We start from the raw sequence: 15139 nt of genomic DNA, 5'->3' as shown, positions 1-15139 counted from the left end.
ACCTCCCCTTCCTTCAGCCTAGCACTAAACAAGGTAGGTGCCAGAGTCCTGGAGCCCAGGCCCCTCACCCAGGATGGGGACAGAGGTCTCCGAAAGGCCACGCCCACCCCCCTCGGCTCCCAGAGGTGCCCTTAGTGCTGACGTGGGGAGTGAGGGGCAGGGCTTTTGTGTCTGAACTCTCTTCTCATCCATTTGGATGTTGATCTATGGAATGTGGAGTCTCCATTGCTCCAGGGAGGCCTGGCCAAGCAACTTTGACCTCCCAAGTGGTGTGAGGGGCTCTCTGAGGCTCACTTAGGGTGCAGTCTTCATCCCAGCCCCCCTCCCACCAATCCCCATTGTTCCCCACTGGGAGGCTCCTCCTGAACTGGCTGTTAGGGGTCCCCAAGAGTAAAATTCTGAGACCTCAGTGGGGACAGAGCATCACCCGTGTGACTCCCCAGACCTAGCCCATCTGTGCTCCACACACACATATGGTGCTAATGCCTCTTGAACCTCCAGCCTCCCCGCTAGCCTGTTTGGTGGCAGATCCTGCTCCTTGGTTGTGTTGCTCCCAGCTGTGACCCAGGTGGAGTGCCTCTGTTCAAAGGGGAGAAGGGAACAGCTGCCCCTTGTAGTCGTTAGCCATAAAAGCGCAGCTGGTGCCTCTTTCCCCATTGCAGGCTTGTCTATCTTCCGGGGTTTAGAATCTGCCTAGCAGACTGCAGGGTACCGGTGTGCAAGGTGACCAGATAGCAAGTGTGAAAAATCGGGATGGGGGTAGGGGGTAATAGGAGCCTATGTAAGAGAGAGCCCCAAATATTGGGACTGTCCCTATAAAATCGGGACATCTGGTCACCATACAGTGTGCAGAGCTGGACACAGCGGGATGGTCTAGTGCCCTATGGGGGCCTTTGAATCCTCCTAGTGCTTTAAGATATGTGCCCCACATGGCTGGATACCCTTGTAAATCAGACCCATGTTTATGTGAGAAGTCCCTTGTCTATTGAGGTAGAGTCCTTGTCTGGAAGAGCTGCCAACCCCTCCCCTTCCATCCACCCAGTGGGCTCCTGGGACATTGACTCATTTAAACAGGAATCACCCATCTCCTGGCCTGATACTTGTGCACCTGATTGCCTAGTATCAGCTGGAGTCCTCAGAGGTGAGGCAGTTGCAGGGTGGTGATGCTGTGTATGGTATGAGTTAATACAGTGCACTTGGGACTGGGACAGTATCAGGCTGTATACAGTGCAGGCTGATGCAGTGCAGTTAGTGCTGGGGACATAGCATGTGTAGTGCAGCTAGAGCTATGGGGCCACCCTGTACAGGGTGGGCCAGTGCAGTGCACTCTAGGCTGCTGGAAGCGGGAAATGGCCCCACTGTGCATTAGGGCCATGATTGGGCCGGCTTCTATACCATGTTATTGCTAGCACTGAATCTCTTCCAAGGAAATCTCTGTGGCAGGGTCCCATGCGCGGACCTTGTATGTCTCTTAATATGCACCTTTTGAAGCGCAGTGTCGTCTTTGGGGATCTGTGTGCTTTGCTTAGCTAAGGTTCCAGGGCTCCATCCAGTATGTCCCAAAGCTGCTCCTTCAAGTCATTGAGAACAATCTGGGATTTCCAAAGAGAAACCTCCAGCTTCCTGGGTTAGCCTCCTCTTCCCAGAAAGGACCATTCCTTCTAGCACGAACTGGCTCTGAAGATGGAATTCTCCTCCCAGCCACAAGTGAGGCATGTTGAGAGGCAGCCGCTGTCACCTGGATAGCACATCAAATGCACAGAATGGGAAGGCTAAGCTGCTCCTACCCACTCCCCTGTCCCTGCCTATGTACAGGAGCTCTGGTGTGGGGTGCCTGCTGGAGAGTTGCAGGTGACTTGCTCCCAGCACTGTAGGCCTTTCTGTCGGGCTGTTTGGCCTTCAGCATGTTGCCTGTTGTTTTTGTGTCCACGTTTACCCAGGAGCCTTGTTCCAAGTTGAGCACAGAGGAACCCTCATCTGGGCTTACCTGGGTGAAGCAAATGGAAAAGGTGCTTCCCAGTTCCTCAGCCACTTAGAGTTCTTTCATTATCTCCAGGGGTGCTACCACTACCACCACAGTGAAGGGTTCATAGGTTTGTGTATGCAGGTCCATGAGACTCCCATCCTCACCACCCAGACATTGTGGAGCTGCTGAAGGTTGAGGCAGCAGCTGTGGGGTGATGACTGCAGGGTCCCTGAACTTGTAGCACAGCAGGAAAGAAGTTGCAGGCTGTCTGTGAAAGTCTCTGGTTTAACCTAGACTACTACTGACCCTGAAATAAACCATGTGGTCTGTCTTGATATTGACTAGTTTGAGAAGCAGTGTCTGAGCAGTGCACATAGAGTTCAGTTTTGCTAGCTATGCATGACATGGCCTGCCCAGAGCTGTCGGGGAGGTGGGAGGAGTTCACCTCTCAATATCTTGCCCTTTGGTACTTGCTTGAGTCTGACATCTTTTTTGAGAGGTTCTGACAGCTGTTTTCTTCTCATCACAGGAGCCCTTGACGGATGCAGAAAGGATGAAGTAAGTGTCCTGTTCCCTTCTCATGCTCCAATCTCACTGCAGCTGTGTGTGTGCTGATTCCCACCTCCCATTATCCAGCTTCCGCCATACTGCTTAGCCCTTTGAATCTGCATGATGGGTTTCCCTTCTGTTGAGAAGCTAGGCCCGTTTGGAGAGACTGGGGCAGGTGTCTCTCTGTTCTGCTCCCACTTGCCAAGTTTCGCTGTGGTTCTCTGCATTCCCTGAAAGGACAGTTGCAGAGCCGCTGTGCAGACGGGATGCCTTTAGGAGACCCATCTCAGGGTTCCTTTAATGCTGTTACAGTTTGAGGTGGCGGGGCAAACACACCTGATTCAAAACATCTATTCTTCACCATCAAAGGGAGAAAAACTCAAAGCACTACCATTTTGGTGTGACCCACTGTAGTGTGTGAGCTCCCACTGCTGACTGTGAATGAAAAGTTGCTGCACAGTCAGAAACTAGCAGGAGGCAGCTCTGTGCATCTCACTCCCCTCAAAATCCCAAGTGAAGAACAAACTGACTCAACTAGAGAGAGGCTGTATTTTCTAGGTTTCTCTGAACAGTTGAGCACAGTGAAAGCACACATGTAGGAGTGAGTGTCTCTCACACATCCCTTTGAGTGAGTGTCTCTTTGTTTGAGGGGAACACAGCACTTAGTGTTATAATGGGGCCTGCTGGAGGCTGCCACGGCATCTCCCCATATCGTATATGCTGCCCATGCCTCCCTCCACAGCCCGAGCTCCCCACACCAGCTGCACTCGCTGGCCCAGCAATTGCAGGGACTCCTGCTCTACTGTATGGTTAGGGTTAGGGTTATGGTTGGGGCTGGGGATTTGCGATGCCTCTTTCATGTCCAACTCCTGCAGTATGGGCTGGGATAAATTATTGAGTGGGTTTCATTTTCCAGGGAGGGACACCTAAGCTGTGCAGCCCATTTGGCTAGTGGACTTTATCCAAATGCCGTAACCTGAGAGGGAGCTGGTGACATGGATAGCGGGGCTGCTGTACGCTTCTCTGCCCCTGTTCCAAGAGTAGAGAGCAACCTGTGCTGCCAGGAAGCAAGGGCTTGAATTTCTCGTCTCCTCAGCTGCGCAGACACGTCTCTCGCTGCATTTGACCCTCCTGCCAGTTTAGTTTGTTGCTACAGGCACTGACTGCTCATAAAGATAAAACCCACGGCATGAGCAACAGCAACCTAGGGCAGGAGGGGCTCTGCAACTGCCCCCAAACTCCGTCCGTGCATCTCACTCCTGTCCTCTTCAGCATCCCCCACTAGTCCACTTCTGCTCTCCCCAGTTCTGCCAATGCCCCATATTCTTGACCTGCAGAGCCTCCTCCCAAAGTCCTTGTCCTGGGGCTTGGAACAATAGTTGAGAGTCCAGAGGAGCAACTGAATCCTCCGTGGGCAGTGTATGCACACAGCCACTTTTCAGACACCATGATGTCCCGTTGTGGGTGTGAGAGGAGGGATGAGATCTGAGCCTAAAGAATCCCTTCCATTCACAGGGGAGGTCTGTGTGTGAAATGCCCGTGTGCTCCCCAACAGCTAAGCTGGAAAGGGGATGCGGGCCATTAGCACCTGTTTGGATGGTGCCACCAGAACCACCTGGAAGCATCATCAGTGTCTATATGGGGTCTCTGCTTCTCAGGGCCCTGAAGTGAGCTTAGATGCTGGTGTCTGCACTGAGGCCGGCAGCCCCCATCGCTTACTGAGTGGAGCGTTGTTGCTCTGTGTGCCTCAGGCTGCTGCAGCATGAGAACGAGGAGCTGCGCCGGCGGCTGGCCTATGTCACTAACAAGATGGAGGCGATGGAAAGGGAGCTGGAGTCCGGCCAGGACTACCTGGAGCTGGAACTGGGCCAGAACCGCGAAGAGCTGGAGAAATTCAAGGACAAATTCCGCAGGTATGGCAAACACCAGAGGGGAGGATGTTGCTGCGGGGACTCACTTGGCTGGCTGGTGAAGGCTGAGCCTGTGTTGTGTTAACCTGAGGCATGCGGTATGGGGAGATTAGGAGAGTTACAGCTAAAGCTCAGCACCCATTGTAACCACCTCTGGGGAGGAGCACAGCAATGCTACCCAGCAGTTTAAGGCAGGAAATGGAGAATTCTTTATCTGTTTGAATCGTACAGAGGCAGAATGAAATTGTCTGAGCTGGAATTTAGCCGGGGTTAATACCCTGACAAATGCAAAGGGCAATCAGTGGCTGTAGTTGGCTGGGTTCTCTGTTTTATGTCTCACCTGAAAGGCAGCACCTTAGTTAGAACAGCACTCCCTACCACCACATTTGAGCCCAGTGCTATAGAGTGCCCACACCACTTCCTGCAACAGCCTGTTTTTTCTTTGGGGGGTCCCATCCAAATACTGACCTGGTCTAGCTTGAGAGCTGAAGGGATCACAGCCTCCGAGACAGAGAGAGAGAGAGAGAATCGGGGCAAAGAGTTAACATGTTGGTATGCTCTGTAGCAAGCAGTCTTTCCTGGTATGTGTGAGGCAGCTCTCGCCTTCCAGGCTATCAAGAGGACTTGAGTTGATGGCCTGGATTCGTTTTCACTTGGACATTCGTGCCTCTGTTTAGGTTACAGAACAGCTACACTGCTTCACAGAGAACCAATCAGGACCTAGAGGAGAAGCTGCATACCCTGGTAACTGACCTGCTGAGCCTCTGGGGAGAGGAAGTGGGGGAATCCTGTGTGTTGGGACAGAGGGAAGGGACCCTGGCTTACAGGGCAGGCATTGCAGCAGCTCATGGGGGAGGTTCTGGCCATGATCCTCCCCAGGCCTAGCCTGTTGTCCTGAACTGGGTACTTTGCTGAGTCCCCACTTTATCATGCACTGGAGCTTGGTTTCCCCACAATGTAATTGTCATGTTGCATCAACCTCTTTGAAAGGTGCCAGGGATGTGTTGCTCCCTGGAGACTCCAGGGGATCGCTCCCGGGGGACTGGGGCTGTTGGAGCGGAGCCAGCATGTGTGTGTATTGTGTGCATTCATAACACTCATGGCTGTTTCTTTTCTCTCCCTCTCTCTCTCTCTCTCCTCCCCATGCTGCCGCTGGCACACTCTGGGCGCACTCACCTCTCAGGCCTCTCTCAGCCAAAGCTGGATTTTTGCAGTTGCGTCTTTTCGTTTGTGTGGTTTTTTTCTTTCTCCTCTTCACATGTCTCAGCCTGTCATTTTCATTGTCAGTCACACATTACTTGGCCCACTTGCACCATCCTCGACTGAGGGGCCCCAAACCTCGTCCAGCCAAGGGCTCCACCTCTACTGAACAAAACAGCTGTCCGCAGAGACGATTGGTCCTAGCACGCAGTGCTCCAGCCAAATGTGAGCATTTGCTTCTGATCCAAATGGAGCATTGCCTGCTAGGAAGCATAGTGCCCACAGGCTCCAACACTTGTGTTATGGGTGTGGGCGGTTGTGAACCCATTTGGCCTACCCGTACTGTAAGTAAACAGACGCTTGTTCTAGTCATCATCATTCACCTGCCCATAATAGAGAATGCAGGGTTGGTTCTCGCCCTTGGCACTAGGAGCTTTCGGGTTAATATTATTTATGCAATTGCCAAAAAGTCAATCCATGTTTCGGAAATGCCCTGTTCCTGCATGTGTCACCGCCTGTCGCACTGGGCCCTGCTACCACCACTGGTCCACAAATGGGCCCTGTTAGTCACAGGCTGAGAGCAGATTCTGGGGCTTCTGTGGCCCTGAGGACTTGGGACAGGTAGAGGAGCTGGATCGGAAGCTCTGAGCTGTTGCCCCCTCACTGCTATTAGCCTTCATGTCTATTTCCCCTGAGCAGGAACCCATTGGAAGTCCAGTGAGGAAATGTTCCCCTTTGGGAACAGAATTAACCAAGATGAAACTGCACAGACAGGTCCTTTCTCACCAGGGCAAGCCCCAGAGTCTTCTTGATGCTGAGTCAACTTCTGCTGCATCTATCCTTGACTCCCATGCCTCTCTGAGCAACAGCTTCCTGTTGCCATGGTGGAGAGGATTGGCTGTCACAAACCCAGTGATCTATGCTGCTGGTGAAAGGTGTTGGATTGAGAGGGACTGAATCCTTTGTGTATCTCCAGAGAAGCACCAGTGCAAGCTTCTTCCCCGGTGCCAGTGTGGTCCACTTGTGACTCTAAAGCTGAGAGGGAGTTCAGTCTCTGCATGCTACCGCTGCAGGAAGGGTAGGAAGAGCAGCTGGGCTGCGAAGGATCAAACTCACCTCACTTCAGTAACTAACAAACATGGCAAGAATTCTGAGCAGCCAGCATAGGGTGGCTGGCTTCATGTGCTGTCAGAGACCCTCCCTCTGTGAAGAGCTGGGGCTGTTACCTGTCTGTCTGGAAGGTTTTATTTCCAAGCTGAACGCGTTTGTGTGCTATGCAGGGGGCTAGGTGGGGCGAGAGGCCAGGCCAGCCTGTTCTGGTGGGATTTACGCCTTGTGTTCCTGTGCCCCAGATAAAAAAGGCTGAGATGGACCGGAAGACCCTGGACTGGGAGATTGTGGAGCTCACTAACAAGCTGCTAGATGCCAAAACTACCATCAATAAACTTGAGGAGCTCAATGTAAGTGTCCAGTCCACAGCCTGTCTGCTCAACGTGGGGAAATGGGTGGTAGAATTTTCATGGCTGATCATGTAAGGTCTGGTCTATAACTTCCTTACTAATGAATGGGGAGGGGCAAGCAGCACATGGCTGACATTCATCATGGCCAAGGCTAAGGTTTTTCCTCACAGATATTTTTAGTAAAAGTCATGGACAGGTCATGGGAAATAAAAATTCACGGCAGCCTGTGGCCTGTCCTGACTTTCACTAAAAATATCCCTGACACAAGGGGTAGGTGGGTGGGTTCAGTACCCACTGTTGCTGGGGCTCCCGGGTCCCCCACTGCTGCAGTGCAAGGTCCCCCTGCTCCTGGGGCTGGTAGCTGCAGGGTCCCCCAGCCACTGGCCTCAGCTGTGGGGAGTCCCCGCTGCCTGCCGCGGCTGGGCAGCTGTGCGGGGTACCGCCGCCCACCCACCAGGGCTGGGAGCTCCAACCCCAGGGCAGAAAATGTCACGGAGGTCAATGGCAGTCACGGATTCCGTGACCTCTGTGACATAACTGTAGTCTTAATCATGGCTGAAATTGTGGGGAGCCGAGGGCGCCAGTGAGAACAGATAATAGAGAGGGGAAGCAGGAAATAGCAGCATGACCTTTGACTTGCGTCCTAGAAGCTGAGCGGAGAGCAAATGCAATCTGGGCTTGCCGTGTGAAGTAGCAGCAAAAAAGGCCCACCTGAGTTTGGGCTGCAAAACTAAAGGCTGAGCAGCCCAGAGCCGGGAGAGGGATGGTCCCTCCATGCAGCTTTGGTTACCACAGCGCCTGGGATCTTGCACTTGATTCTGGGCACCTTGTTAATGCTGTCAGGAGTTCAGAGAAGGGCTGTGAGGGCCTGTTTAGGCACTGAACTCTCCAGTTTGGCTGACAGCACCAGGTGGTGGGGGAGGGGTACAGACCCTCAGATATTTGAAGGGTGTCGGGCCCAACGAAGGGGAGAAGCTAGTTGAGGGGCTGAAATGGAGAGGAGCATGTCAGCCGAGTGGCCAAGAGAGGTACTGGCCTGCAAAGGAGCCTCCCCAGGGGAGTGGTGGGAGCCCCATGGTGTGGGATGGCTGACCTCCCCTTCTCCATGTGAGTGAGGCGTCTGCTCAGGCTGGAGCTGGGGCGTGTGTGTGTGTGTGTGTGTGTGTGTGTGTGTGAATGAGGTGAGGCCAGTGTGACCTCCATCCCCGTGCGTTCTCTTGGCAGGAGCGCTATCGGCAGGACTGTAACCTCGCAGTGCAGCTGCTCAAGTGCAACAAGTCCCACTTCAGGAACCACAAGTTTGCTGATGTGAGTAGTAGCAGCTCTGCTGCAGGGTGGTGGAGGGGCTCACAGCTGCTCTGTGCCCAGCCCTTACTCCATATCTGGTCACTCTCCTCTGCAGGTGGGGGAGGGGGAGCTGCCTTGTGTCCCAGTGACCCCTCCGTCCCCTGAGCATCAGGCAAAGGTGTAAGGAGCTCCCGGCCCTCTGTGGAAGGCCTCTGCTGGCTCCTCTTTCAGGCTGGCTCCATTTCACGTCTCAGTTGGGGACTGTTATAAAAAGAGCCTTGAGCTGCCTTTCCAAGGGAGGGAGTGTTGTCTACAGCACAATAGCCTTGAATCCGATAGCCTGTCGGGTGCCTGAAGGCAGCTGGCAGAGGAGCAGGCCTCTCGCTGACCCTTTTGTCTTCTCCCCCTTCGCACTTGGCCATGTGCGAGGCCCGTCCTGCCTACTGAGGGGCCAGATGAACCAGGATGCAGCTGGTCTGGCTCACTGACGCGGCTACCCATGCCAGGTTTGGGTATGCTCACCACCCCTGGGGGCTCACAGATCTGTCAGCAGGCAGGGCATGAGGGAGGGCAAGGCTTTGGGTGCAGCACTAGGCTGGGAATGTCCTGTCCCTGTGGGTGAGGGAGGAGCCCATGTTTGTATTGGCATTTCTTGTTCCCCTGGAACGGGATCTAGCCCCAGGATTCTCACCACCTCTCCATAAAGCCTCATCACGTGGGCTCCTTGCACCCCAGCCTCTTAGAGAGCCCTCTCAGCGCCCTGCACATCCAACCCTGGTGCTTGTCTTTTGTGAGTGAGCACGTGACTGGTGTGTCGTCGTCGTCCCCCAAGCATGTCTCAACTTAGCGCTCCTGAGATCACCGTATCAGTTACTGCTGGGGTAACCGTCACCTCTCCCAGCTGTCTCCCCTCACAGGAGCTTTGAATTCTGCCCCCAGAGGGCTCGGCCACACTCGGATGCCACTGGACGCAAAATGCAGCTGTGCAGGGACCTTCTGCCTCGCACCCACTGTTCCCACTCTGTGTGCCCTGGCCCCACCTGTCTGACCACAGGATCCCTCTTGCAGCAGCCTGTGCCATGGCTCGGGGCCCTGGGAGTTTCAAGAGGGGGTCCACAAAGCCCAACCCTAATCTTCCACTGTGGTGCTTGTGTGGCCAGTCAAAGGGCAGCATGGTATTTAACAGGCAGGGTGGAATCGACCTGCTTGCCTCGCTGGCAGTGGCAGGTCCGTGCTCACCCCAGTCCTGCAGCCAGTTTACCCTGGACTCAAGGGGGCTGCCCCCAGGGTGCAGTGAAATGTTTGGCATGCCCTGAGTGTTACTATTCTGGTGTTGAGAGCTCTGAACCAGCAGCTAAACCCTCAGTGAGGGGTGGGGGTCACCAAGGCTCTGTCCCAGCTGCTGATGCCTCAGTGAGGCAGCTGGACCGGGCGGGGGAGTCGGCAAGTGCTAGGACAGTCATCGATACTGATCCCAGGGCTGGCTGCCAAGGCAGTGGGGCTGTAATTACTGTGCACTCCCTGGGAGCTGCAGATTCTGCCAGTGGGGGCTGTTCAGTCACTTCTACGCAACCACCAGCTGATTTTCCACTGATCAATAGCCCCTTTGCTTAGCACACACCAGCTAGGCCTCATCTCCACTCTCTAAGCTATAGGCCTGAGGCCCGTGAGCAGTCTTCCCTTGCTCCCTCTCCCGAATGGGGCCCATTGGTCAGGCTTGGGGCAGGCTCCCATGTGCTCTGAGAGCAGCAGCATCCTGCAGCCAGAAGTTAGAGCTGGGAAAGCTCTGCTAACTCCTGTGGGGCAGGCCTGTTTTGAGGGTGGGGAGGGCAGCATGTATGTCATTGGCTGGGCCATGCCCAGGTGGTGGGGAGCAGATGAGTATGTTAGGGGGTAGGCAAGTGTGGAGTGTTTGCTAGGGCTGGGTGGAGCAGGCAGCGTATTGCAGTCTCCCAAGTGCTGCTTGTGGCTCTGTCCCAGCCTCTCCGGGCTCTGCTGAGGCCCTGAGGGGCTGTTTCAGCCCCTGCTTAATGCCCTCTCGCTTTCTCCCTAGCTTCCCTACGAGCTGCAGGACATGGTCAATAAGCACCTACACAGCACCCAAGAGTCCCCAGGCCCTGGGCAGGAGGCTGCACATACCCTGGCCCCATCTGACGTTGTGCCCACCTCAGTTATTGCCAGAGTCCTGGAGAAGCCAGAGTCACTGGTCCTGAACTCTGCCAAGTCCAGCAGCGGCAGCTGTCCCATGGCTGAGGATGTCTTTGTGCACGTGGACATGAGTGGAGCTCTGCTGGACGCCTGCCCCAGCCCGGGGCTGCCTGGGAAGGAGAGAGGGGAAGTGGGGAAGCAGCAGAACGGGGGCTGCAAGCCACAGAGCAGTGTGGAGAGCCTGTCAGAAGAGGTGCCTGCCTTCGAGAAGCTGAGCCCTTACCCCACGCCCTCCCCTCCCCACCCCATGTACCCAGGGCGTAAGGTGATTGAGTTCTCTGAGGACAAGGTGAGGATCCCAAAGAACAGCCCACTGCCCAACTGCACCTATGCCACGCGGCAGGCCATCTCCCTGAGCCTGGTGCAGGGCGAGGACGAGAGCAGTGACCGGCACCGGACGCTCCCTAACAGCCCTGTCTCAGAGGGCCGCCACTCAGCCTCCAGCTGCTCCTACCAGCCATCTCCCAAGGCGGCTCGGGCACACGGCTCCTCGCAGAGCAGCCCTTTCAGCAGCCCACCCCAGATCCCCAGCGCCTTCGCCAGCTCGGCCAGCTCGGAGGAGGACCTCCTGGCCAACTGGCAGCGGATGTTTGTGGACAAGGCGCCCCCCACTTCAGAGCAGGTGCTGGTGAGCCGCACCTCCTTCAGCCGTGACATGGCCCCGGAGCTCCAGAAGCGATTCAGCCGCTCCATGCAGGAGCTGGGCAGGGCGGCCTCGGCCTACTCGGACGGCGAGGAGTCTGCGCAGAGCTGCAGCTGGACCGTGAGCCGGGACTCGAGTGTGGACACAGACAGCACTGAGTCCCGAGCCCGCAGGAGCCATTTCTCCTCCGACTACGGCATGGACTTCTCCCAGGATGAAGCCCGGAAGCTGCTCCAGGGCAGTGGCGGGGGCACCGCTGAGCCCAGCAGTCCCCCGCCAGAGAAGCACAAGGACTATGTGGACCTGGGCTCACCTGGGAGCCCGGCTGAGGAAAGGGAAATGCTGCTGCAAGCAAGCAAGGAGAGCAGCCCAGGGGGAGCCCTGGAGGAGAGCGGGGAATGCAGGAGCAAGCCTCCCTCAGGGCGGCCACACCGCAGCCCCAAGAGGATGGGTGTCCACCATCTCCATCGCAAGGACAGCCTGACACAGGCCCAGGAGCAAGGCAACCTGCTCAACTGAGGCTCGGCAGGGAGCAGCACCCCAGGGCAGTGCTGTAGCTGCCTCACCACTCACAGGGTTGGTGTCCCCGGCACCACGCATGCCCCAGGGGGCTGCAGGCTCTGCTCCCACCTTATATTTATTCTGGTTTTGATACCCTGAGGCGCCAGGATCTTGCCGGCGTTCCGCAACCACCACACCAGAACACACACTTGAGGCCTCGCTCGGCCTGGCATGCATGCCCATGCCTGTGCTCACCACTCGTCTGGTGCCTGCCCTCACACTCAATCTTACAGCCCCACCCTGGGGCCCAGGCCCTTACTCACCCTCGGGCCTGGGCCTGCCCTCACACTCTCATGCTCACAACCTTGCCCTGGTGCCCATGCCCATGCTCTCATTTTCAGGCTGTTGCCCATGGCCCTGGGCGCACTTGTGCTGGTGCCCATGGCTGCTCTGTTCCTATCTTTCAACTTGTGCCAACAAGTAGAAACTCTTTGCCCTGGTCTTGTCTGACCCCCATGAACTCCTGCAGGCTGAGTGGGACATGAGGGCTGACCTGGGGGGTGGGTGCTCCTTGCCGCCTGGCCCCCTGCTGTGGGTCAGGAGCATTGAGTTGGGGACGGTTGTTTTGCTATTTTTTGTTCCCCCCTGCTGCCATGTTGATCTCTGTGGAAACCAGCTGGCAGTCGTGGCTGGCTCTCCCTTAAAGCTTCCTCTGCAGATCCCTGCTGCTTAGCTCATGGGCCTGGCCCAACACGTGGCTCATGCAGAGGCAATGCCCTGGGAGAGCCCCAGTTCCCTCTGCCGTGGGACTGGGCCAGAGCTGCCCCCAGCAGTTGCTCAGCGAGGCTGGCCTGCAGAGTTCCCATGGCAGTGGTTTCTGTGCTGGGGGTTGGATTGTGTTTGTCTCTCCCCATCTCTGGGTGCTGTTGCACTGGCCTGGCTCGTGTTTGACTGGTGCAGATTCTCTGCTCCTGGGTCTTCCTCTCATTTTTCTTCTTTCCAGGCCTTTGCTTTTAAAATGTTTTGTTTTTCTCTTCCTGCATAAATGAACAAAGCAGCTGACAGCCAATCCATTGTCTGCCCAGAGGTCTGGGGTGAGGTCCTGCCCTAGGAGCCACCGGCTCCCCCTTCCCATCCTGGCCTTTCTACTCCAGCAGAGCTATATGGACTCCACGGCAGGATTTTACCCCAGGAGAGCAATACATGAAAAACCATAGCAAGCTGCCTCTGGGCAGGGCCCCAGCAAGGGCTCTGGGGAGAGAGGGAGACCTCCTGAGGAGCAGGGCTTATCGCTGCTGTGTGCAGACATGGTACCTCATGGCTCAGCAGTGGCCCTTTGAGGAGGCCCCTGTGCATGTGCACCCCTTCCTCTGGCTGGGTCCCAGGCTGGTTCTGGTGCCCTTCCAAGGCCTCTCCACTGGTGGGGCTGGAGTTGTGTGTTTGATTTTCCTTGTGTTCAGTGTTGGTACGATCTTCCTTTTCAGTGTTTATGTGCTCAGTGTCCCTGGGGCGGGGAAGGGGAGAAGTCGGGAGTGTAGATATTTTATTTGGGGGATAGAGCCCCAGTGTCTAGTTATGAGTTTCCTAACCTGCCCTTGCCTATCTAGATTTTTACCTCTCCACCCCGAAAGTGTAACCCAGCACACTGGCATGGTCCCTATGCTGCTCTCTTGGGCCGGGGGACCCCCTTCCCTTGGCTGTGGTGGGTTTGAAGCTGGAGCTGTGGTGTCCTCCTTCAGTGAGAGCGAGCTGCTGCTCTGTGCTTCGCTATGTATGGAGGGTGCAGCCTCTCTCTGCAGGAAGGAAGCTCCCATTCAAACTCCCAGCAAGAGATGCTGCCCTGGGGCAGTGTCCCTCCCTAAGCCCCTCCATTTGTGGCTGGTGGCAGCCAGGGCCAAAGCTTTGCTCTCAGCTCCAGCCTGGAGGCTGCAGGGCATGTGAAAGCAGGGCTGTCCTTAGGCATATGCAGCATATGCAGCTGCGTAGGGCACCGTGAAATTTGGGGCACCAAATTGCCTCAAATTTCATGGTGCCCTAGGCAGCTGTGTGCTGCATACGCGCGGCAGCACCAGCCCTGGCGACCAGCCCTACCCCCAGCCGCCCCCCCCCCCGGGCTGCGCCCACTGCAAGGGGCAGGGCCGTCCCTAGGGGGGTATGGCCCTGGACAACTCCTTCCGCCCCACCTCTTACCCTCACCCTCCCCCCCCGCTCCGCCCCTGGCCCAGCCCCATTCCACCTCTTCCCCCAGCGACCCTGCACTCACCGCGGGAAGTGGAGCAACCCGGCCCCGGCCCCAGCCCGCTCTACTCCGTCAGCTCCCAGCTGCATTGCTCCGCTTCCTGCCGCCAGTGAGTGCGGGGAGGTTGGGGAAAGGATCGCCCCCCACACTCACCGGTGGCGGGAAGCGGAGTGATGCGGCCCCAGCCCGCTCCGCTTCCCTTGCCCCGGCCCCAGCCGTGTTGCTGGGGTGTGTGTGTGTGGGGAGTTAGGGAAAGGTTCTCTTCCCTTCACCACCGGTGAGTCCGGGGGGGGGAAACTGGGAGCTGGCAGAGTAGAGCAGGCTGGGGCTGGGCTGCTCTGCTTCCCGCTGCTGCTGGTGAGTGGGGGATCCCTTCCCCCAAGCGACAGGGCCGGGGCAGGGGAAGCGGAGCGGGCTGCTCCCAGCCCCCCGCTAATCCCCCGGGCCACTCTGGGCTTGTGGGGCCCCTAAAAGTGCCCCCCCTCAGCTCCTGCCTCCCAAACCCTGGGGGGGGGGAGTCCTGGGGCCCCACACAGCCCCCCTGCGGGGGCGGGGAGGCTGCGTAGGGCACCCAAATGGCTAGGGATGGCCCTGTGTGAAAGGAGCTGTTCCCTCTCCTTGTGTCTTGGCCCAGCCCGTGGCTGCTTCCTGTGTGGATAGGTTTGGGCAATCTGGTCACAGCAGCTGCCTGTGCACTTGCCTTGTTCCTGGCCACTCAGCTCAGCTTGGAGCTGAGGCGGGACTCAGTATTTCAGCACAGCTGCCCTAACAAATTGGTGCTAATGGTGGGAGCCTCTCCTCAACCTGCAAGGTACTAATCCTCTGTGTGTGTGTGCGCGCGGGGGCCGGGGGGAGCTCTGCCCAGCCCAGCCCAGCTCCTCTCTCTCCTGTAGCCTCGTTGCAGTGCTGAGGTCCAAGCTGCTGCTTCCTCCCACCCCATCTTCATGCCCCAGCCACAGGGCCTCTCCTGTTGATTGGGCTCCTATACCTTGTCAGCACAGCTTGACTCCAAGCCTCCTGGGCTGCGTGGTGGCCTCACTTGTGTGTCTTGAGCTGCAAGCTGCTGGGAGCATGCGGCTGGCTGAGGCTGGCCTGGGGTGTGTCTGGTCCTTGAGCTGGTTAGTATAAGTGGGTCTGATCACCTCCATCTCTCCGTGAGAGGTGCTTCCCCTCCTG

At 56.8% G+C, this 15139-nt stretch overlaps 1 protein-coding gene across 4 annotated transcripts in view; it reads left to right on the top strand.

Annotated features, from left to right (window-relative positions):
- TJAP1 (tight junction associated protein 1) overlaps window positions 1–13688 on the top strand; it is a 50710-nt gene extending 37022 nt beyond the window's left edge. For 3 of the 4 annotated variants that reach the window (XM_024193738.3, XM_024193736.3, XM_029911057.1), the window contains 7 exons: window positions 2496–2524; window positions 4267–4428; window positions 5103–5169; window positions 5609–5638; window positions 6978–7085; window positions 8310–8393; window positions 10426–13688. In XM_024193738.3, coding sequence (XP_024049506.1) covers window positions 2496–2524; window positions 4267–4428; window positions 5103–5169; window positions 5609–5638; window positions 6978–7085; window positions 8310–8393; window positions 10426–11742 — 1797 coding nt within the window. In that variant the 3' untranslated portion in view covers window positions 11743–13688. The remainder of the gene's footprint in view (window positions 1–2495; window positions 2525–4266; window positions 4429–5102; window positions 5170–5608; window positions 5639–6977; window positions 7086–8309; window positions 8394–10425) is intronic. The other variant, XM_024193739.3, reaches the window with a different exon arrangement.
- Window positions 13689–15139: the final 1451 nt, after the last annotated feature.

The sequence above is a fragment of the Terrapene carolina genome, unplaced genomic scaffold (assembly GCF_002925995.2).
Source record: "Terrapene carolina triunguis isolate 2854851 unplaced genomic scaffold, T_m_triunguis-2.0 Scaffold85, whole genome shotgun sequence".
Taxonomy (NCBI): domain Eukaryota; kingdom Metazoa; phylum Chordata; order Testudines; family Emydidae; genus Terrapene; species Terrapene triunguis.
The sequence above is the reverse complement of the archived record's forward strand: the minus strand, read 5'-3'. Positions and strand labels throughout refer to the sequence as shown.